This window comes from Penicillium hordei, assembly GCF_028827395.1.
Source record: "Penicillium hordei strain IBT 12815 chromosome Unknown utg000003l_segment0_segment0, whole genome shotgun sequence".
NCBI classification, from domain to species: domain Eukaryota; kingdom Fungi; phylum Ascomycota; class Eurotiomycetes; order Eurotiales; family Aspergillaceae; genus Penicillium; species Penicillium hordei.
Window position 1 is genome coordinate 282,706 of NW_026623144.1, and position 22,072 is coordinate 304,777.

General features: G+C 48.0%; 7 protein-coding genes across 7 annotated transcripts; 2 read left to right on the forward strand and 5 right to left on the reverse strand.

Annotated features, from left to right (window-relative positions):
- Window positions 1–564: 564 nt before the first annotated feature.
- Window positions 565–3,070, reverse strand: N7537_005344 (dynamin-like GTPase vpsA; the record flags this gene model as incomplete). The annotated part of the gene is made up of 7 exons (XM_056896401.1): window positions 565–733; window positions 797–881; window positions 937–1,840; window positions 1,901–2,636; window positions 2,747–2,841; window positions 2,923–2,992; window positions 3,045–3,070. The coding sequence occupies 7 exons, from the start codon at window positions 3,068–3,070 to the stop codon at window positions 565–567; spliced, it is 2,085 nt and encodes a 694-aa protein (XP_056752186.1).
- Window positions 3,071–3,568: 498 nt separating this feature from the next.
- On the reverse strand, window positions 3,569–5,767 carry N7537_005345 (H(+)-transporting V1 sector ATPase subunit A; the record flags this gene model as incomplete). The annotated part of the gene is made up of 4 exons (XM_056896402.1): window positions 3,569–4,522; window positions 4,584–5,251; window positions 5,351–5,435; window positions 5,489–5,767. 4 exons carry the CDS (start codon window positions 5,765–5,767, stop codon window positions 3,569–3,571), a joined length of 1,986 nt encoding a protein of 661 aa, XP_056752187.1.
- A 458-nt stretch (window positions 5,768–6,225) lies between these two features.
- On the reverse strand, window positions 6,226–6,957 carry N7537_005346 (uncharacterized protein; the record flags this gene model as incomplete). The annotated part of the gene is made up of 1 exon (XM_056896403.1): window positions 6,226–6,957. One exon carries the CDS (start codon window positions 6,955–6,957, stop codon window positions 6,226–6,228), a length of 732 nt encoding a protein of 243 aa, XP_056752188.1.
- A 1,158-nt stretch (window positions 6,958–8,115) lies between these two features.
- N7537_005347 (uncharacterized protein) lies at window positions 8,116–10,818 on the reverse strand (the record flags this gene model as incomplete). Its single annotated transcript, XM_056896404.1, has 5 exons — window positions 8,116–8,279; window positions 8,334–9,654; window positions 9,753–10,360; window positions 10,414–10,631; window positions 10,691–10,818. 5 exons carry the CDS (start codon window positions 10,816–10,818, stop codon window positions 8,116–8,118), a joined length of 2,439 nt encoding a protein of 812 aa, XP_056752189.1.
- A 792-nt stretch (window positions 10,819–11,610) lies between these two features.
- Window positions 11,611–13,156, forward strand: N7537_005348 (MFS transporter; the record flags this gene model as incomplete). Its single annotated transcript, XM_056896405.1, has 3 exons — window positions 11,611–11,735; window positions 11,818–12,274; window positions 12,335–13,156. 3 exons carry the CDS (start codon window positions 11,611–11,613, stop codon window positions 13,154–13,156), a joined length of 1,404 nt encoding a protein of 467 aa, XP_056752190.1.
- A 2,095-nt stretch (window positions 13,157–15,251) lies between these two features.
- N7537_005349 (oxygenase MpaB family protein) lies at window positions 15,252–16,801 on the forward strand (the record flags this gene model as incomplete). Its single annotated transcript, XM_056896406.1, has 4 exons — window positions 15,252–15,611; window positions 15,664–15,692; window positions 15,754–16,480; window positions 16,535–16,801. The coding sequence occupies 4 exons, from the start codon at window positions 15,252–15,254 to the stop codon at window positions 16,799–16,801; spliced, it is 1,383 nt and encodes a 460-aa protein (XP_056752191.1).
- Window positions 16,802–20,007: 3,206 nt separating this feature from the next.
- On the reverse strand, window positions 20,008–21,911 carry N7537_005350 (adenosine deaminase family protein; the record flags this gene model as incomplete). The annotated part of the gene is made up of 4 exons (XM_056896407.1): window positions 20,008–20,211; window positions 20,263–20,780; window positions 20,829–21,701; window positions 21,752–21,911. The coding sequence occupies 4 exons, from the start codon at window positions 21,909–21,911 to the stop codon at window positions 20,008–20,010; spliced, it is 1,755 nt and encodes a 584-aa protein (XP_056752192.1).
- Window positions 21,912–22,072: the final 161 nt, after the last annotated feature.

Here is a 22,072-nt window from a genome sequence, read left to right on the forward strand (position 1 = left end):
TAATGTTACCATCTCCAAATGTGTCCCCTACATATATTGCAGCCACCATCTGATTTACACCGGAAATGACCGGGAATCAGATTGAAAAGTCAAATGTGAATTCTAAGCTAAGTCATCAAGCAGAGACAGAATCATTAATTGATACAATCATCCGGGCGTCCAAGGCAGGAAGTCCGCGAACACAGACAACAGACCAAGCAATGAGAGAAAGGAAAACGGTATAAAGCTCTCAAATTGGGGAAAAAAACAAAAGAAAATACGTAGCAGGACGAAGCAAAGAACTCCCCCCTCTTATCGAAACCAAAGACGATCACCAAGGACACAAATCCGAAACCCGAACCCGAACCACCCAGATCAACATCTAAATAAGGGACCAATGGAACAAGTCGCTAACCAACGGATGGCACGAACAGCAAAGCAAGTACGGAGTATAGTCAAGATAATCGGAGCGTCTTGCAAAAATCACAAAGAGATGCGAGGAGCCCAATTCCGCCAACGCAGCGGTCAATGGGATGATTTTTTCCTCTGTGGATAAATCGTCTAGTGACTAAGTCCACTATTTCATCACTGGACTTGGCTCACGATCTCACTGGCGCGACTCAGGCTCTCGACCATCTGCTGGCATTCCTTTCGTCGGCGGGTCGTGTAATCGCTCTCCTTGAGGAGTTCGTCGAGCTCGTTGGTGCGGTACATGTTCTCCAGGAGTTCGCGTTGCATCTCATCCTTGGTAAATCTAGGGAGATCATCTGTTAGTATATACGGGGGTTGGGGTGGATGTTTTGAATGGATGACATACTGGACTAGGGTGTACATAACCGCCTTGGGGACCATATCGATCATTGTGCGCTTGACAATGTTGAAGTAGGAGGTAATCAGGAGTTCTGCGTGAGCGTTAGTAAAGTGCTAAAAGGAGGAGGTATGAACTGTTTCACTTACTAATAACCTCAACCTCGGTGGCTTCACGCTCAGACAAGCTGGCTGATGCCTTGAGAGTTGGGGGAGGAGCCTCCATGAGAGCCATCTTCTTCTTGTTCTTAGAAGCCCAAAAGCTGCCGAAGAACCCACTGTTGTTGGTAGCCTCGCCGGTGGTGTCGAGCGAGGGACTCTGGGCACGGGCAGGGAGGAGAGGCTTGCCGGTCTTGGGGTCCACCTGTGTAGGCTTAGCAGCTGCTTGGCGCTCGTTGACGAGAGTCATGGCGCGGTGTCCGTTTAGGAAATCAGGGTGGCCGGTGTTCACGTAGGTGGATTCCATGTTGATCAAGTCCTTGACCAGCTTGTTGGTGGGCTCAAGGCACTTCTTGAAGAAGGAAATGACAACAGCATGGAACTTCTCCTTCAGCATGGGGTAGCGGCGGAACAGCTGCTTGGTCAAGAGCTGGCTCAGGATGCGCACCAACTCGTCGTAAACAAGCGAGATACACTTCAAGCTGGGCTCTTCCAGTCGTCTGATCTGTTGCTTGACGATCAACTCGAAGGCGGTGGTGCCAACGAATAGTGCGGGCGACGAACCGGATGAGTTGTAAAGGATAGTACGGATGTCGATGTCTTTCACGATGTCGAAGGGATCGACAGCCTTAACACCGTTCGAATAGAGTTCGTGGAACACAAAGGAAATACGAGCACCACCGGACAGCTCAATGCTGGACAACTCCTGGTTATTTCCCTCCAAGACGGTACGGTACTCGTTGCTGAATTCGGTGATGATGTTCAGGATGATGTTGGCGCTGTTACCGAGCATAGAGTCACCTAATTGCCCTAGCTCTGCGGTGTATTTCTGGAGGGAGGTGGAAATGCGGGACTTGATATCGGGCAGGGTTTGTTTGATATGCATCATGAGGATCTAAAAAGAGGAAGTCCGTTAGTTCAAAGGTCTCTGAGACAAGTTGGGGTCAATCCGTACCAAGTTGAGCTTCCGTGCCAGATATGGCGTACCGCAGTAGGAAGCCTTATTCCGGTATGCCTTGTGGTTCTCGAAGAAGTTCTTCTCGTTCTCTAGGGCTTGGGCGATGAGTTTCTTGTTCTCAATGTCACGCTGGCCACGGTTGACTACTGGCACATAACCCAGGCGGAGGGGGATAATTCGTCCAGCGAGAATATCCACCACATCAGTTCCATCGTCCATCAGATCGACTTTACTCAACACACCAATGGTGCGCTGACCTTCTGGGTCCACCTCACGCGCCAGCTTCAGACCATCGGAGTTGGCAAGATCCTGGTTGGCCGAAGTGACTGCTAGGATGATTGCATTGGGCTTGCTGATATACTTGAGGACCATATCACGGATCTGCTTCTCAATATCCTTCGGTTGGTCTCCGACGGGGACCTTGGTCAAACCGGGCAGATCGACGAGAGTCAAGGTTAAGACATTGGGGGAGTAAATGCGCAGATTGATCGGGGAGGGCGAGATTCCGGCATTCTTTCCGACCTTGGTTTCGGTTTCGCGCACGATTTCATCCCGAATCTTGTTGAAATCGAAGAACTTCTCCCCGGGGAGGTGCAGGAATTCACCATACTCGTTCACGTTGGACTCGCTGTCTGTTGTCTCCAACTTGCTCTCACCATTCGTGGCGGGGGATTTGTTAATCAGTTGCAGGATAAGAGGTCTTCGAGTGACGATTCCAGAGCCACGAGGCAAGCTGCAAGGCAAAAATTCAGTTAGCAATTATTGTTGACATTGTGTCGCATGCCCCGCCACCGGAGGTGTGGATAGGGGGGCCGCGCAAGCTCCCCAAAACAACCAACATACAAATCCCGGCCGACGATATTCTCTAGCACTGAACTCTTTCCACTGGATTGCGATCCAACGACGGCGATTTGGGGTAGATCGATCGGGTTTTGTACCTGAAGCGAGTGGGTGGTGTTAGCACACGTGGTGCCCTTGGAATTACAATTGAGCTGTGACGTCTGAGCAGGTATACATACACCGACTGTGGAGAAGACATCTTGAAGCTTGTTGACCAGCGAAATCAAGCTGGGGTCATTGACATTTATGCTGTACGGAGATTAGCCAGACCGCATCGGAAAGGAACAGGGGGTTTACGCACGAGTAGCCGGACGTAGGGCTTGCCATGGCTGGCGATTTGGGATATGAAAACTGCTTCTAGGCAAGAAATATTGAAATAGCAAGAAAAAACGAGGCAACAGAGAAGTTGAAATCAGGTAGAACCGGGGAGGTGCACGATGCAAGAGGGATTGTTTGGTCGACTCTCGAAGGCGGTGATGTAGTGGCGTCCAGAGCGGTCTCTCTCGGTCCCTCTCTGTCTAGGCTGCAATCAGAATAGGTAATGGTTCACGACTGGTATAGTGTATTATAGGTTGGATATTCTGAAGAAATACAATAATTCTACCTGTCAAATAACCTAATAGCCTTGATCTCCGGTCATGTGCGCAAGTCTTGTGCTGCCTGACGTGTACGGGCCACATCACATGTACATCTGGAAGTTATACCAACGTTTGAAGGCCACCAAAATGAAAAAAAGTAAGTTGATTTGGACACAATAACTACAGGGGAATGTGCTTGAACAAACATCTAAAGGGAAATACATGCTAAGTCAAGATGTCACCACTTTCACTCGTCCGAGACCGAAGCGAATCGCTCAGTCATAGACTGGAGGATCTTCTCGTACTTGGCCGAGACCTCCGCCTCGTCGTCAGGAACCTCGAACTTCATGTTGCGAAGAGCACTCTGGAGATCAGCAGTAGCTTCACGGACCTTGTTCCAGTTCTGACCCTGAGCAACAGCCTTTTGGGCCTCGTTGTGGTAGCCCATGAAGGCCTTCATCATGTACTCGGTCTTCCACAGGGGGCAGAACTGATCGTAGTCACTGTATCCGTTCTGCTGGAGGAAGTCATCCTTGAGCAAGCTGGCCACGTCTAGCGTGATCTTATCCGAATCACCCAGCGCGGCCTTACCGACTAGCTGGACGACCTGGTCCAGTTCCTCGGACTTGGCCAAAAGCTCACGAATCTGATCGCGCAGACGAGGGAACTCGGGGTGATCCTTCTCGTAGTATTTATCCAAAATTGCATTGTACTTGCTGTAGGATATAGAGGTGTTGACCGAAGGGAAGTGCTTGCGTTGCGCCAGCTTCTTGTCAAGACCCCAGAAGACCTGGACAATGCCCAGTGTACTGCTTGTGACGGGATCGGAGAAATCACCACCGGGCGGGCTGACAGCACCGACGATGCTGACACTACCCACACGCTCGGGGCTGCCAAGAGCACTGCTCTTTCCAGCACGCTCGTAGAAAGAGGCAAGCTTGGCTCCCAAGTACGCGGGGAAACCCTGGTCAGCAGGCATCTCACCCAAACGACCCGAGATCTCACGCAGAGCCTCAGCCCAACGGGAACTGGAGTCTGCCATCATAGCCACGTCCTTGCCCTGGTCACGGAAGTATTCGGCGATAGTGATACCGGTATAAATAGAAGCCTCACGGGCGGCGACGGGCATGTTGGAGGTGTTAGCGATCAGGCAGGTACGCTTCATGATAGGCTCCTTGCGGCCGTCGACGTTAATAGAGAGCTGGGGGGAAAAAAGGCAGTCAGTGAAACGTCATCGCACTAATTTTGGGGAGGACATGTACTTCGGGGAAATCCATCAAGACTTCAGCCATCTCGTTACCACGCTCACCGCAGCCAACGTAGACGATGATATCACTGTTCGAGAACTTGGACACACTCTGGGAAATGACAGTCTTTCCACATCCGAAAGCACCAGGAATACAGACAGTACCACCTTGGACACTGGGGAAGAGAGCATCCAACACTCTCTGGCCGACAATGAAGGGCGCATCGGCGGACAGCCTGTCGCTAACCGGGCGGGGAACACGAACGGGCCAGGTCTGCATCATACCGAACTCGGTCTTCTTACCATCGAACTCCACCTCGAGCAGCTTCTCTTCGACGGTGTAGCTGCCAGCGGGAGCAATGCGGGTAATGGTACCCCGTGCGCGAGGAGGCAGCAGGATCTTGTGGTCGTTCACCAGACTGTTCTCGAACACGCTACCCCAGATGTCACCGCCAGTGATGTGGTCGCCCACCTTGAAGCTAGTAGGCTTGTATTCCCACTTGCGCTCGCGGTCCAAGGAATTCACCGAAATGCCACGGGGGATGTAGATACCCTTCGATTGGTCGGCGATGGCTTTGAGGGGTCGCTGAATACCATCGTAGATTGTCTCCATCAGACCGGGGCCAAGCTCGACTGAAAGGGGTTGGCCTGTTCTCGTCACCGGGTCGCCGACAGTCAAGCCGTCTGTTATTGAAAGGTCACAATGGTCAGCATAGCTCTTTTGGGGGTATGATGAAACCATGCGGATCGGGGGGGGGGGGGGGGGGCTGCGGAGCTCTCTACCTGTTTCCTCATAGACCTGAATGGTGGCCTTGTCTTGCTCGATACGAATGACCTCACCCACAAGCAGGTCATGTCCGACACGACACTTTGCAGTCAGTATCTGGGGTTCTCCACGATCTTGGAGCTGGGGCTGCCTACCAACTCGTACATGGCACAACCGATCATGTTCTCGGCCACGACGACAGGGCCGGAGACCGAAAAGACCGAGCCATGTTTCTCAGAATCGTCTGAACTCATAATGGAAGAAGCCTGTGTGGAATGGGGGGAGACGGAGTGGGTGAAGGTAGTTGAGGAGGGCGAGTCTGGAAGCGGTGGCAGCTCGGCGGGCGGTGATGGCTGTGTCAACGTATGCTTTGCGGTTATCAGATCCAACAACGATGCCCGCGCTTTCAATCGAGGACGTCCCAAGCCTAGCATTCGCTTTGGACTGCAGGGTCACAAGTGTTGGAAACTGAATCTCGATTGTCAGTCGTGGAGTCCCCCTGATCTACTCGTCCAATCCTCGGCCTCTTCCCCGCGCACCGAATTGTGGCCATGTAAGCCGATCTTTCAGCTTGGCTTGTACTACCAGTGGCTTTCTCTTATCATACAGTCTTACAATGGTGGGAGATCTTCTAATTGGTTTTACTCCCCTGCAGCTTTTGAGGACTACTTGATTTACCAAAACTCGAATCACTGAATATCTGTCATCTTACAAGTTCAATGACCTGACCTCTACTACATCTACTCCACAATGACCTCCATAAAAATCGGTCCAATAATGCTTGCATTGCAAAAGAAAACAACTGAGAGAGACAACTGACGATATAGAATAACCGATGATATCTCGTCCTAAGGGCTAGCGACGCTGATCCCTCTGTCGGTCGCAAAAACGGTCAATAGCTGTCTTCGAGTTCTTCGATGGCCCCATAAACCATTTGGAGCAGATTTCGAAACTCGACCGCCAGATGCTCAGCATGTTGATTAACCAATGACCAGGGCGAAGCAGAGGGAAAAAAGGCGCGCAGCTTGATCTTGCAGCCACTCTCGGTATCCATGAATTCATTCATGACATAGAAGAACTTGCTTGCACTTTCGAGTTTCGCGACCAAGTACTCCACCATCTCATACTCCTCCTCTCGCTGATCCGCCATCCACTTCGGAATCTCGCTGTCCATGAGACCAACAAATCGAATCTTGGCCATGTGCTCCCCGATGACCTCCACCCCACAGTCCGGCCCATTTTCGGTGGGAGCTCCTGGCGAATGCATCACGACATAGTTTTCTGGGTGCGTTGGGAATATAAACATTCGTGCCATCTCATCGATGGGCTGGGAGAGCTGCCAGCGGTGGCAGATTATTCTCATCTCTGTCGCCGAGACCCCGGTTACTTTCATATAAGTTCTACATTTTCTGAATTCCCCTCGAGAGGCTCGAATCATCGATTCGAAGTACTGGTTTCCTTCCTCGATTTGGTCTTTCAGAAGATCCAGCATCGGTGCTTGGAACAATAAGCTTCGCAGGTTGTCGAGAGCGCGATAGCAAGCTTGGAGTTCCAAGTTATCGATATCAGCCTCGGATGTGGATACCCCATTTAGCTTGAATTTGATGGTTGGTCTTGGCTCCATGGCGATTGGTATTTCGATTGGTATTCTCTGGCGAAGGGTTTGAGGATTCTGTGCAAACCGTTGTCTACGGTGAAAGCCGCAAGTATTTATAGTCTAGCCCAAAGAGCAACCCCATCCTTCACGAAGCCATTATTCAAAATATCTTCTTGGGGAGTACCAATGAAACGTGAAAAAAAGTCAAAGGGCGTTGAGCGTAGAATGAGAAAGACAAAGGGACGATCAAAGAGAGCATACAAGTCCATTAGCACAAATCTCATGAAGGGGCGGCAAAGTTTCATTTCAAAAAGTGGAAGACAGTATGTGTCACCTAGGGTTTAAAGGCATAGGAAAGTCGAAACCACCGTGTCGCATCCCAGACCCTGCAGAGTAATTAGGCTAAATCATAGTAAGGGCTGCATAGCATGGGCTGGATAATGTCGCAAAGTGTCAAAGGGTTGTCAAAGAGTTAACATGTGTGCACTTACCTATGAGTATTGTCCAATCAACATTTGGCACCTAGAATCCAAGTAGCTTCAAAATTGATGCTGGAGATGACTGCGAGCCCAGAAACTGCCTTTCCACTGGTAACTTCGGATGTCGAGGAACCAGGGGGTACTTGCTGATGAATCGCCGCAGTAGGAAATGTTTTGCTAGCAAATCGTTATCATCTTTATTTCTTTATTTGTTTGATTTTGTCTTTATTCTTTCCTTCTCTTAGACTATTTCTATAAATACATGAGATGCCAGGACTCAACCCTGGGAAGCTCTAAGTTCCATGATGGAAGTGATACAACTCAATAGCTAGACCGTACCAAAAGGTAAGGTCTGTCGGATCCTTATGCCTCGGGAAATTATATTCTTGTCTGCTTCTTGTATTAGCAAAACTCGCCCTGTGTGTTATATTCGGCGTTGTCTTCGTTCCACTTCGTATCAAAATCGAGCTGCTGTAGTATGGTTAAAACGTCACTCGTTTTACTACGGACGTTGTATGGACTATTTGTGGCATTGGCGTGCTCCGGGGTATTCCTTTGGGATTCTACGGGAAGAGTCACTGAAGGGTTTTGAATGTGATGACGAATACACCCAGCGCACTGAAATGACTGGGAATACCCCTGCCCTCATGTCTGTGATTTAGCATGCATGAAGGCACCCGTGGATTCAGTCCTCTACAAAGAACGGTCACAATGTCATATCCATCTGTTGGGAACCATTCCCTCCAAGCCACTGCTCGACATCATCATTCAGGTTTGCTGTGAATATGGGCCATGTCATTCCTTCCATTGTAGATGTAGATCCCAGGTCCATACCGGGTATGTCATAGTTCGATGTGAAGTCTGAGTAGCCTGTTTATCCTTAGTAACTCATTCACTTGACCGAAGCCGACGAAGAATACTAACCTGGAAAGTAAGAGACAGCTGTGGCTGGAACAGCAGAGAGCAATGCGTCCTCGGAGGCGTGGGGCTCAGTGCTTGCACGAGAGCCACCTAGAACATACCTAATAGCCACGACGGCTTTTCGAGCCTCTCTCGAGTTAGTAGATTGCCGACTCCAGATGGCCTGGGATGTTCTTAGGAGATCTTTGATTTGGGCCATGTCCACCAGCTCAACTTCAGAGTCTCTGGAATTGCCAGGGGCTGTGTCCCTTTCATTATTATGAGTTTGGACATAGAAGCTAAGCACACTTGTGGCCAGAAGGAAGTCGTTTATGAAAGCAGACGAAACTTTCCAGCGGCTCTGGTACAACAGACCATCTACCTGTGTCTCCTCATCAACGAGACGCTGGAATTCTAAAATCTTCATCGCAGAATCCAAGCATGCTGACCGTGAGCTGTCATACTGCCGGTGAAGGCGAGAGGGCTCAAGAAACGTCCTATGCAAGACAATCTTCAGTTGATGGATGATCACCTCCAGCCATATCCTTTGAACCATGATTTGAGATGGGACATTGAGGGACGATGCGAGGTCAATCCACTTCAAACTGGATGGGATCGTGTTCCTAGCCTCGTCAATCTGTTGATCAAGCGCCAGGATGTGGGCATACGCATGTGGCTGTGGTTCCGTAGCCACATCGGCGACCTTAGCTCCTACCGAGAGTAGCCGGAGCTTGGCTAGGACGTAGAGAGTAGGTGTCACCTCGGTCTCGGGCTTTGAATCGGGCAATGCGGAAGCGTCCTCATCGAAGTCTGAATCATTCAGGTTCCGTGGCTCGGCAGTATCGGTGTCACTTTCTTTGACCAGCCTAGGAAGCCCCAACTGTGTAGAGACGCTAAAGTCTAACTGGACGATCATCGCCCACACACGCCTCCGCATTTCACCGGCGAAGGGGGATATGGATGGAAAATGCTTCGCGTCGCGGTGATAGCCCATATGTATGGCAATCTGTACTATGTTTCCCACCAGGACCCAAATACCAATCTCCATGTCTTTGAGGTGGAAATTCTCGATCAGGAAATAGAGAATCAGTGTCTCCAGAACGCATGGTCCACCCTTTGTGTAATGACCCAGGAGGAGACATTGGATCACCTTCTGTTTGTACGTCTCTACCAATGATTGATTGTCTCCGACCTGGGATGTCTTTCTTAAGTGTCCGAGTGTAGGAGAGCACCCAGTGGTACTAGGAAAGGCCTGCAGGAACTGGGTCGACAGGCACATAATACTAAATAGAATACCAATCCACAAGATTGGGGCGTCATGTGGTGCCTTCCAAAATCTCTCGTACTAGTTCCCAGGGTCAGCTAGGGTTTACGAAGTGGGACCAGGTCTACACGTGGGAGTGGCCAGGTCGAGTATGGATGGGTGGTACGAATCGTACGTACCTCTCGGAGGAATTTGCCACTGTGCACAATACCTGGTTCCCAGTAGTCAGTTTGGATCATGGTCAGGGTATTGTTCAAAAGTAATGGGGGCTGGGCAGAGCTTAGCATACCAGGGGCTATGTCAATGATGTTGAAGTAACGAGAAATTAATCTGTCCACAGTAGGGCGAGGTGGCAGAGACTTCAGTATTGAGGCAGAGGTTTGATGCATTGCGCAACTGTAGAGCAAATTGGGTTTAGGGAAGCTTGCCGGTTGCCAGGTAGGATCCAAAACCACAGGATGAGCCTCCTCATCCCGTGTGAGGTGGTTCCGTAGATCGGTAATACCATCTAAAATGCCAGCCCAATGCGAGCTACTAACATAATTGACACTTGTCTCTGGAGTCCTGAAGCTACCATAGTCAGATGGGGATGGGGAGACATAATGCTGCGCGTCATATTCCAGCACAGTGACTCGATCCAAATTTCCGCGCGAATTGGATCGGTCATTCCGAGATCGTTGATCAGATGTAACGTTTCGGAGGTCCCCCAATGGCGATTCACCTATTGACTTCGTAAGCTCTCCAAGTCGGATAGATCTGCCAGTAATAAAGAGCTCATTTTGGAGATCTGAAACCCCAAATTTGTGGAAATTGTTTCAAGACTGTATAGGCTTTGCTTACGAGGGCTTGACTCAATTTGGTGCATGAGTTCCAAAACCAGACTCTCTAACTGATCAATACGATCCTTCATATTGGTGGCGGGAAGTTGAAGGCGGGCTGACGAGGCTGCTTGCGCAGGTGAAGAGGCAACTGAGGTGGTGGTTTTGGTATAAACACAAGAGAAGCCAAGCCCCCGGCTGGAGCAATTGCTACATGGACGTAAACGATCGCAACGGACCCTGAAGAACAGTATCAGATTCCGAGAGATTAGACATGGGATAGAGGAAGACGTACTCACTTCCGCGAGCGACACGACTTGCAGCTAAGCTGGGCCTTGTCTCGACGCCTAGAAGGTGGAGGTTGAAGCTTTCCGGATGAGGTATTGGATGGAGTCAGTTCCTGGATTGCTCTGTTTGCGGGATCCATGACGCCTGGCATATATCCAACGAAGTTGATTTCATATATGAATAGAAGTGTAGACTTTTGCGTTCGTGCACTTTATAGATAGGTATATGTGGTAGAATCTTGAAGTTCGGAGGATGCAGTAGTCGAGTGATCAGAATCACTAGCCCCCACCGTTATATCCGGGCATTTCGGATATTTCGGACATTTCGGACGATCACTACTCCGACCATCCGCGGACGGTCGACTTAGATCTGTGTCTGCAAGCTCAGGGTTCAATCCAACGAAGACAAACCACGGGTTTCTTGGATGCCTACACATCAATTGCCTTCGGATTCATTTACAGACTTTGGAAAGATCAATACGGCAGCCAACTGAATGTGGCCTGATCCATTACTAGGCCTGGAACAGATCATAGATGGAAACTACACTGTATGTATGTCTTGAAGAGATATCAACCATGTCGTTGCATGTTCCATCTCCTTGTCTTCCGTCGTGCTCTGGAGACTAACCATCCTCCGCGGAGGTGGTCTTCAATATTCCTTATGTTCCTTATATTTCGTCTCCATCGTTCTGTTCCTTACTCACTCACTCATTTACATTTAAACTCCATATAACTCTTTAATTCTTCCTCCGGTGCTGTGGTTAAACCAACATCACTCTATAACACAAACTTTCACTCCCTCAGATTCCAAGAATTGCCTCTACAGTGAGCTGCAACTTTTATATTCCTACAACCCAACGTCCTTTCGTTTTATGACATTTCCTGAGATGTCCTCAGATACGGAAGTGATGATGCTGGATACTTTCGTTAAAATGGAGTCAAAAAATAGCGACATTGTTGATTGGCAGGGCCCCAATGACCCGGAAAACCCCCGGAACTGGAAAAAGGGACTCAAGCTGCGACATGTCCTCCTTGTCAGCGGCTTCACTCTATACTCGTAAGAGCACCTTCTATATTACAACATATTCCACTTTCTACATACCTTCCAGCTGTCAGAGATATCTGACAGAATGAAATAGAAACCTTGCCGCGGTGATGTTCGCTCCCGGGGCTGCAAAGCTCGTCGAGGACTTCCACGTCACCAGCACCATTGTCGCCTCATTCACTGTATCCATATATCTTCTGGGTTACGTGTTTGGTCCTTTTCTGATTTCCTTCATGTCTGAAATCTACGGCCGTTTGATCATCTACCATCTCAGTAATGTTTGCTATCTCGCATTTACAATTGGCTGCGCACTAAGCAAAGATACGGCCATGTTTATGGTATTCCGCTTCATATGTGGCTGTGCCGCCTCTGCTCCAATGGTGGTTGGGGGAGGGACCATCGCGGATCTTTATCAAGCTAGCGAGCGTGGTAAAGCGATGGCTTTATTTGGTCTTGGTCCGCTTCTCGGCCCGGTCATTGGCCCAGTGATAGGCGGATTCGTTACTGAGTACCTTGGATGGCGGTGGACATTTTGGTTAATCTTAATCCTGGTAAATGGGAAGCCCTATATCGCTGTCATCTGATCATAGTCTGACATAAACAACATTTAGGCGGGATTAATCTCCTTGCTTGCCCTTGTCCTAATGCGGGAAACCTTCGAGCCCGCTATCCTCGAGCGCAAGGCAGCTGCTATGCGCAAGTCCACCGGCAACAGTCAGCTACGAGCTCGAACCTACAACAAAGACCGTACACCAGCCCAGATCCTGGCACGCGCTACTGTGCGACCCCTCAAGATGCTACTATCACCTATCATCCTCCCGCTCTCTCTCTATTGCGCCTTCATGTTCGGTCTCATCTACCTTCTTTTCACTACTTTCCCTGCCGTGTTCGAAGAAACATACCACTTCGCCACCGACATCTCTGGTCTTGCATATCTCGGTCTCGGCGTGGGTATGATAATCAGCATTGGACTGTTCGCCGTGCTCAGCGACAAGCTACTCAAGCAGCCGCGCGAGGGAACTCTCGAGCGGCCGGAGCTACGCCTCATCCTCATGATTTGGTCATCGCCCATTGTCCCCATTGGCTTCTTCTGGTACGGATGGAGTGCCGAAAAGGTTACTCATTGGATTGTCCCAATCCTAGGTACCATGTTCATTGGCCTCGGTGCCTTTCTGATCCTTATGCCCGCCCAGCTCTACCTTGTTGATGCATTCGGATCTGAGGCAGCCGCATCCGCCCTTGCTGCGAACACCGTTTTGCGCAGCCTGTTCGGTGCGTTGTTGCCACTTGCAGGACCTCCCATGTACGAGACTCTGGGCCTTGGTTGGGGAAATAGCCTCCTGGCTTTCATCGGGTTAGCGTTCGCTCCTCTTCCGTTGCTTTTTTATAAATACGGCGAGACCTTGAGAACCAGATTTCCTATTACCATCTAAGCACGTAACAGACTTTCGCTTCTTACTTTGCGTGGGACATTATGTGGAGTTTACTTCGTATTTCTTCATAACCTGTTCTATGGTGACCAACGTAGGGAGTAGTATCTATCCACTTAGACCTCCGGAGAAGGTAGGAGAAGAGGGGTAGTTAAAAGATACTGCCAACGAGAGTATATTACTTCGGCTGAACAATGATTTTATCTCTATGATACCCTATATACCTCGCCTACACTCATTTTGATCACCCCGAAAAGACACCACCCGTTCACCCGATTTGCGCACGATACGCCTGATGGATGTTTTGAGATTAATACGTTATGAGATTGATAGGTTTTGATATGGTCTATGGGTGGGGGGCGTTGTGTGTAGAGGGAAATGGCAGTGAAAACTGACTAACCGGAATACGTGTATTTAAGTGCTTCGAGTAAGAGATTAGAAGAATAACCAACCATCTTTCTACAAACTACCCCTTGGCTGCCTTCTCCTACCTTCCGCTACTCAATAACCTGCCTGGTTTTTTCTGGTTCGCAGACAGACAGTACCCGCGTCAACGACAACGCACCCCACTACAATATGTACTTGTATGAAAAACAATGATGATTTTTATATGGTGCCCGTCCACGGGTGGACCTTGACAAATTTGTCAGGAGAAAAAGAAACCGAAATCGAAAGGCGAAAAGGAGAAGCAGTTGGAATGGTCGATATCTATAAATTCAAGCCTTTTGCTACATGTGGCGGGGGAACCACTTCCACAGCCCCCCCCCCCGGTAACTGACCCAGATCCCGTCGGACCGGTGATAATTGTCCGAGGCGAAGATGGAGACAGTACCCCCCCCCCCCAAAGTATAGCCAATCAAGGGCTAGTGACCCGGCCCATATATCTTTAATCCAGGTTTGCTTTTGTGCGAGGGAAATTTAGCAGATTAAAAGAACTAAAGAACTAACGCGGGTTGCAACGAAGTGTGTACTGACTAACGTAGAGTGTCTCCAGTAGTGTCACCTTCGAAGGCCCAACTAGACATTCCATACTTGTGTATACAGTTGGCCTAAGAAATCGAGGGTCTGACCATATCCCAAGCCTTCGACCAGCCAGCCAGTCCTGCAGGTGGCACGACATGCATGGATGGCTTTATATATAGGCACCAAGGCCTAATTTCATGGGATAAGGCGGCATACTTCGAAGGATTCTGTATACCAGGTCTTTCTTCTCATTGTACGAAATACATCCCGGTCTACGCAACATATATCATATACCGAAATTCCAAATTTTGGCCACCCCTTAGGCATCCGAATTATAATACTATACCGCTCGGACCGCCGTTCACTTGAGCGGTGCAGCTGGGGTTTGGCTCTCTTTCAATTTCAGTGTTTTGTTCATTCATTGACATAGTTATTGACGAGAAGTATCGATGATATCGCCCTCATGCCCTTTTCGAGCTAAATGGTGAAGCAACTTCATTCCCCATGAACGTTTACAATTGTTCGAGAGCATCATACGTTCAAATCATTCTTCATTTAAATTCTTCTTGTCAACCTAGCGGTTGGTCACCAACTTAGAAGCAAAAGAGGGATGGTGTTCAGTAGGCAGGATAGGCTCACTATTCTTCTATATTTGACACCTACCAAAGGATTGTCATTCTTTCAAAAGCGATAGCATAAAGGCCAGATGCTCCTAATCCTGAATCTGTAAAACTACAGGCAACCAGGACTGAGAGGCTGTGTGGAACTTAGAAAGTGGGAGAGTAGGGCGGACGGATGTTCTGGTTAGGAAAAGTCTAGGGGTGCAGCAAAACAGCGACGGGTTGTAAGATAGGAGATACACGAAAAGAGTGAAAGAGAAATGGAGAACGAGGGCGAGGTTGGATGTTTTATTTCGGGAGCATTGACGTGGGGGTATTAAACCCAAAATGGCGAGGCTAACCAGATATAGAAATCCGGGGTTGATGATCCGAGTGGCTGAAGTGACTTCACATGTCACGATACCCCCAACCCCACTTCCCCTGGCTTAAGCAAATATAAAGAAACATTATCATGACCTTGGATAGAAATACATACACAATATTCGATATATTTCTACTCTGAGTTCACCAAAACCATGGCTTTGAAGAGCCCCCAAAGCGGAAATAGTACCGTGTGCCACTACTGGGGTTACTCGTTTCATTGGACGGACCTCCACTCCCCTGCCGATGACCTTAAGTCGTTGAAGTACAGCTGTGATTCCCTAGCCGACGAATGTGTAGAGCGTTTGAAAACAATCCCATCCCTTGATGACGGCGCCGTTAAACGACCTTTCAAGAAGGACCTCTATGGCTTATTGAGGGACTATGCGGAGGAGGATCCAAAACTCAACAAGCTCTGGACTGAGATCAATACAGCTCCGGAGTGGGTTGACTGGGATCAAATCCAACGGGGCCAGGATGCTTTTTTCCGATATGGCCTACCGATTCTCAATGTTGTGAGCGGTTGCATGAAGTATGATATGAGATGCGAACTAACCTCATCGACAGCTCAGCTTTGAAAGCTTACTTGGTGGAATGTAAGAGCATCTTTCTATTCCTTGCTAATGAATGCAAACCAAGAGCTAATCCTTATCTAAGGGGAGCAATGCGAGTCGTCGAGACCCTTTCACGGACGGGCGGTTTCGGGGCGAAGGTAGTACATCAACGATTACTCGAGACACTTCAACATGTACTTCAGATAAATGACTCAGCGGAGAGCATGAAACCAGGCGGTGATGGTCACATCTCATGTGTTCGTGTCCGACTACTTCATTCGTCGGTCCGCAAGAGGATCCTAAGTCTAGTTGACCAAAACCCTGAATACTACGATATCGACAAGTACGGAATACCGGTAAACGACCTCGACTGTATTGGAACAATCAACACATTCTGCAGCGCGGTGTTATGGCTCGGTCTTCCTAGACAGGGCATCTACCCCAGCAAGCAAGAGACAGATGACTATATAGCGCTGTGGAGGTTGGTTGCATATTATATGGGTACACCGACAGATCCCTTTGCGAGCACAGAAAAGGCTCGTGTAATGATGGAGTCGCTTCTGATTTCCGAGATCGATCCCACTGAGACTGGAAAAGTCCTAGCAAAGAACATCATTATCGGCCTGGAGAATACAGCGCCGACTTTCGCATCCAAGGAATTCATGGAGGCAATGACTCGACTACTCAATGGAGATCAACTGGCCGATGAGCTTGATATCCCTCGGTCTAGTCTATACTATCGCATGTTGATCTGGGGATATTGTTTCTGGGTCATGGCTGTTTCATATATTGTGCCGAAGATATATTTCGTCGACAGGATGATGATTTCGGTATGTGAGACTACCCGCACTTTCGGATATATTCTAAAAAAATGACTCTACCAGCTCCGTCGAAGGTACTACTACAAACTCATCCTTGATGAGAAAATGGGCCTCGGGGGGGAGTCGCGTTTCGAGTTCAAATACGTGCCTAGTCTCACTCGCACCACTCGCCTGGGAAAGCGCCGAAGGACCAATTTTGAGAGACCCGGCATTGAAAGTCTAGCGCGTCTAGGTCTTCTCGCGGCTTTTACTGCAGCAGCAACTTTGGGTTTGGGATTTATCTTTGTGTGGAAGATGTTTCCTTCCCAGTTCTTTATGGTCCGAGCATGATTTTATAAATGTCATTTATGTATCTTAGCTTGATAGTCATTGTGATTTTTGAAGATTTAAGCAACAAATTATATTGAACCTGAAGATTATTATTTCGGAGTCTAATATACACTTATCAGAAAACATGAGATTTATATATAGTTACTAAGTTGTAGACATTCATCTAGGCTAGACAGTGCGCGACTATTGAGGGTTAATTTCCCATATTCTATTTATCAGGAATACGGTATGTAGTGGTTAAACTATGTAATCCTGGGCTTTGACGGCCCTTTAGCTTCGGGGGGCAAATGACTATTGGAAAGCCGCTGTGTATCAAGGGGATGCGTGCAAGTAGACCTCAAGAAAGCCCACCTGGCCCACAGCCCAACCCAACCCAACCCACCAAATGGGCTGGGTTTTGGGCCTAGACTGCGGGCCGACGGGCCCGGAATGAAAGCCCACAGATTTAATGGGGGCCCATTATGGGCCCCCATTATAAACCAAACAATACAAACATGCCAATTTACCGTGGCTATATTTAATGCATTTTTTCCTGGTTTTTTTGGGTATTAAAATTACCGTTTCTATGGAGAAGGTAGTGATTCTAAAACAGCTCAGTCACCTAGGCCGGTCAATCATAATATATATATCTCTTTATGCTAATACTCAGTAATCCTCCTAGGTACGAATTCGTGGACCATAGGTCAAATTGGATCTTTTTAGGGTGATTTTGTACGAAATTAGTACCATAATACTGAAATGAGTATAATATCTACTTAATTCCCACTTCTTACTACTATAATAATATAATAATACTAAATATACAGGTTGGTACGTCCGTAAAATACAGCCATTAATCAGCTACTTTATACGTGCTAAGACTGTATTTATGCGCAGAAATGGGCTTTGATGGGGCTTTATGCTGCCCCCCCCCCCCCCCCCCCAATAAATGGGCTGTGGGTTGGGTCGGGATTCGACGGCCTAACCCAAAGCCCACTGCGGGTTGGGTTGGGCTGTGGGCTAGGGGCTTGGGCCCATTTGTGGGCTATCTTGAGGTCTACGTGCAAGATTTGGAATTCATATGTAGGCAACCGATCTGAATCTTTCAGTGACATCTTTATTTTCCTCAAAAGAACTCTCTTTCTTTCGTCCTCAATCCAACTTCCACGTACCCCTGAAATCGCTATGGTCTTCCAATCATCGATGCTGAAATCGAGCACTTCTTGGACTGCACAGTAATTCTTGAGTATGCCTCCGCCAAAGTAAGCTGGGTCATCGCTATTTAGGGAAGATTGCACTCCAATATCGAGGAATTGCCGAGGTGGTAAGGAGTCGACGGACTTGGCAATGCGCACGTATACGTTTGACAGCGGGCAGGTAGTGAGCAATGTCCCCTTTGCGGCGATTTCTCTCATAAGTACTTAGTCTTCAACCAGGCGAATACCATGATCAATCCGCTTAACATGTAAATAATCAAGCGCTCCTTTGATGTAAGAAACATCGCCTTCCTCACCTCCATGGGCCGTAGGTCGTAGGTCCATTTCCTTGGCTTTCCCAAAGACGTTCGTAAATAACTCTGGAGGAAATCCAACTTCAGAAGAGTCTAACCCAACGCCATGGATAGATATATTCCTATCATTTTAAGATTGATTCTTGCTGTGTTTTGGTTTGCCACTTAGGTTGCGAATGGGGGGAAATTCGGTGGCTGTCATGATTGGAGCTATCTGGCCAAGTTTCCTAGACATCCGAAATGCGCTTCCAGAGAGCGAAGGGATTACCACCCAGGGTATTATCGGATTTTTCATTTTTTTGGCTTTTTCAGATCCCATTTCTACTTCTCTATCCAAACAAGCTACGCTAACTATTTCTAGGGAAGGCTATCATTATGCCGGCTGTATAGATCGCTATGCTCGTCTGGGCTTTGGTCAGTACGTCAAATTCAGACAATCTCTTTTCACAAAAGAGTCAATTGACTAGCCTATCCTATTCCTTGGCCATGATGTCTGCTTTAATATCGGTCATCGGAAGTTATACGAGTTTGAGCGTTAGTCAAGCAGACTTTTCGTGATATTCCTACGTCAACCCTCGGTGGCATATATACTCTATGTCTTTCTATTCCCCGCAATGTTCACACTTATCGCATTCATCGGCATCGCAGTCTCTTCTGCCGGACAGGTCAAATATAACACCAAATCAATACCGTGGGATCCAAACGTTCTTATTTCATTTCAGAGTAATCGAGCTTCTCAATTCTTCGGAGCATTTTCCTTTGCTCTAGCCGCACTTAGGTCAAATATCTCTGCAAACTCACTGGCCGCAGCGAATGACTTATCGGCCCTTGCACCTCAACTTATTAATATTCGTCGTGGTCAATTACTCTACGCTTTATTTGCCTAGCCACTAGTTCCCTAGAAGATACTTGCATCGGCTGGCAATTTTCTTGATTTCATGGTTGCCTATACGATTTTCCTCGGACCTATCGCCGTCATTATGGTTTGTGATTACTGGATCATTACACGCTTATATCAGCCTATAGGTATCCACCGGTACTTTCATGGATTCAATTTCCATGCTCTGGTTACTTTCGCTATCGGGACAGTACCCAGTCTTCCCGGCTTGATGAATTTAGTAAACTCAAGTATTGAAATTGGAGTAGGGGTTCATACATATGAATTTGGCTGAATTTTACGGTTTGTCATTAGCACGATGGTGTAGTTATGTTGGTCTGAGCATTGTTTCCCCTCACATCGATACACAAATAGATACAGCTATTCTTCCAGACAGCAATTTGGAAGACGTTGAAGTGAATGGGAAGGATCTAGATATAGTAGGTAAAGATTAATATGGTCGTATTAATTTGCCCAATATTTATACTTCTTGAAGCCATTGTCATTTTTGTATCGAAATGATACATAACATTAAGAATTGTATATATAAAGCACCTCGTACTAATTCGGTCTACGTCTCCATATCCTTCTTCCAGCTCAAATCAATCACTCATGATACAAATGATAAAAGTATCCGACATTTTAGCATAGCAAATATATCATAGCTTGGTACTTTCTAGGTCTCGACCGTAATATTTAACTTTGGAGTAGAGGATGTCCTTTCTCCTAACCTTTGCCATTTCGATAATTGCATGTTGTTTGTTTGTTAAATTGCTTAACTATCAATTGATGGACGAGCTCACCCCATGGATCTAATTAATTCCATAATGCAACAAAACTTCAGTCAATGTTTGCTGCCGGGTACTGGGAGCCGTATTCGTCCACAATCCACTCGCAGAAGTCCTCCCAATCGTTGTTCCAAGCTTGAATGTGCTTAGCCTTGGTACCTGTTCCATCTTCACCGCGGTCAATATCTTGGACCCAATCATTATCAGACTGGTCTTCAAAGTTTGCCCAGCGTAGACTGTTTTGTGCCAGCGCACCCTGTTTCTAGTGTAAGCAAGCAGCGCGAATCTTGAAAAGCGGGTAACTTACCAATCCGGCGAGACCAATATTATCAAAGGCTTGGATGGTTTCATAGAAATCATAACTCAAACCCGCCACGTCCTGTCCAAGAATGGCTGGATCATCGTTACTGATTGCAGTCGGAATGCCGTGCGCAATCATAGCCGGCAATGGATGATGAAGAACATCCTCGTTCAAACGAAGCACTTCGTTGGAAATCGGGCATACTTCGATCATGACGTTTTGCTCAATTACTTGTCGGATCAAGTTCGGGTGTTTATACAAGGAGAAACCATGACCGATTCGTCTCGTGTTGAACAGGACTGCATCGAACAGGTTCGAATCTGTCGAGTTCCCGTCTCCCAGAGTTTCTCCAGCATGGAAGAAATAAGGAATGGTGAGGTTCAAGGCCTCGGTCTGTTGACGGAACCATACTAGTTCCGGAGCCAGATCAGAAAGAGGACGGCCGAGGTCTTCTTGGGCAACCAGATCGTAGCCACTGAAGAGCTCTGGGAAGTTTTGCTTCCTCTGGAGAGCAATTTTCATACCTATCGAGGTCAGAAATCTTGTTTTAGGTAAAGGGTTGTTTGTCATACTGTTGGTGATTGCAGCGCGGTTCTTTATGCGCGCATCCGACCAAATAACTCTTGCACCCAAGAATTTCTTGCCTTGATCAGTGGCCTGGAACTTCTCAATCTCCTCAACCAACACATGCCACCAGACGTCGAGGTCGGGGTCAATATCTTCGTCTCCATTGTGGACTAGTTTCCCACTGGATCCGCCGCTTCGGATCTCTACCCAGTTAATACCGTCGCTGGCCAGATCGTCGAAGAGTGTCTGGTAAAACTTCCTGACGACGGGTTCATACTGGACCATGGTATCAGTTGGACCAAAGCAGGCCTGGAACTTTCTCCAGATCTCGTCGACACCTAACTCGTGACGGATCGAGTCCTCTGGTTCAATGGTTGTCTTACTTTTGATAAATTCAAGGAAACCCGCGTCACCACCTTCAAAGTTGGTTGCGGCGGTTTTGACAGGAATCTCCGTGTCAGGAACGTAGTCAGCAGAATCAATCCTGGTCTGGTTGGTCGGAAGAGTGCCGTTATTATGGGCGAAGGTGATGGTGGCATTTTGCTTGGCGTCATCGGTGTCAAGAGGCTGCGACGCGGAAATTACCATTCCTTCGGTGTTGGTTATGATTTCCACAATCTTCTCAAACGGCAGCATGGCCGAAAGATGCGCGTGTAAAAGTGCACCCTTGGGCATACGCTTGATCACCTTCCAAAGGGTCGTGTTGGAGATATACGGGCGGGCAAGGGGGAATACTTCTCCTGCGAAGCGTTCCTCTGTTGTACCGTCCGGAGTGCCAGCCACTCGCCAGTAATGGTCAATCTCATCCTGTCGAATTGCTTGAACAATCTCATCAGCCCGTTTGGCAGTTGCGGAGAGACCCTGTCGGAAAATATGATCTGGGTGACTGGTCAGGTTCTATTTGCTTATAAGATTGTCTGAAACGAACCTTGTCGGTGTGTCTTCTCCAACGCGATCAGCTTCTGGCGGTCTTTGAGATGCTGCAGCACGAGAGTGTCATTGACATTTGGCTCTCCATCAATTGCCAATGCCGCCGAGACCCCCGAAATGGAAAGACTAGCTAACCCAAGTATGGAAAGCAGACGCATGATGGCTGGCTAGCTGAGGTCACTAGTAGAGGAATAATCCATCAAATTTACGGTACTATAGGAAAAGGCTATATATATACATAATTACGAAAATGGTGGAGCTGAGGAAGGGTTCATCTTAAAGCCCCTTTGCGGGTCTGGTCGTATTGGTCCTGCTTGGT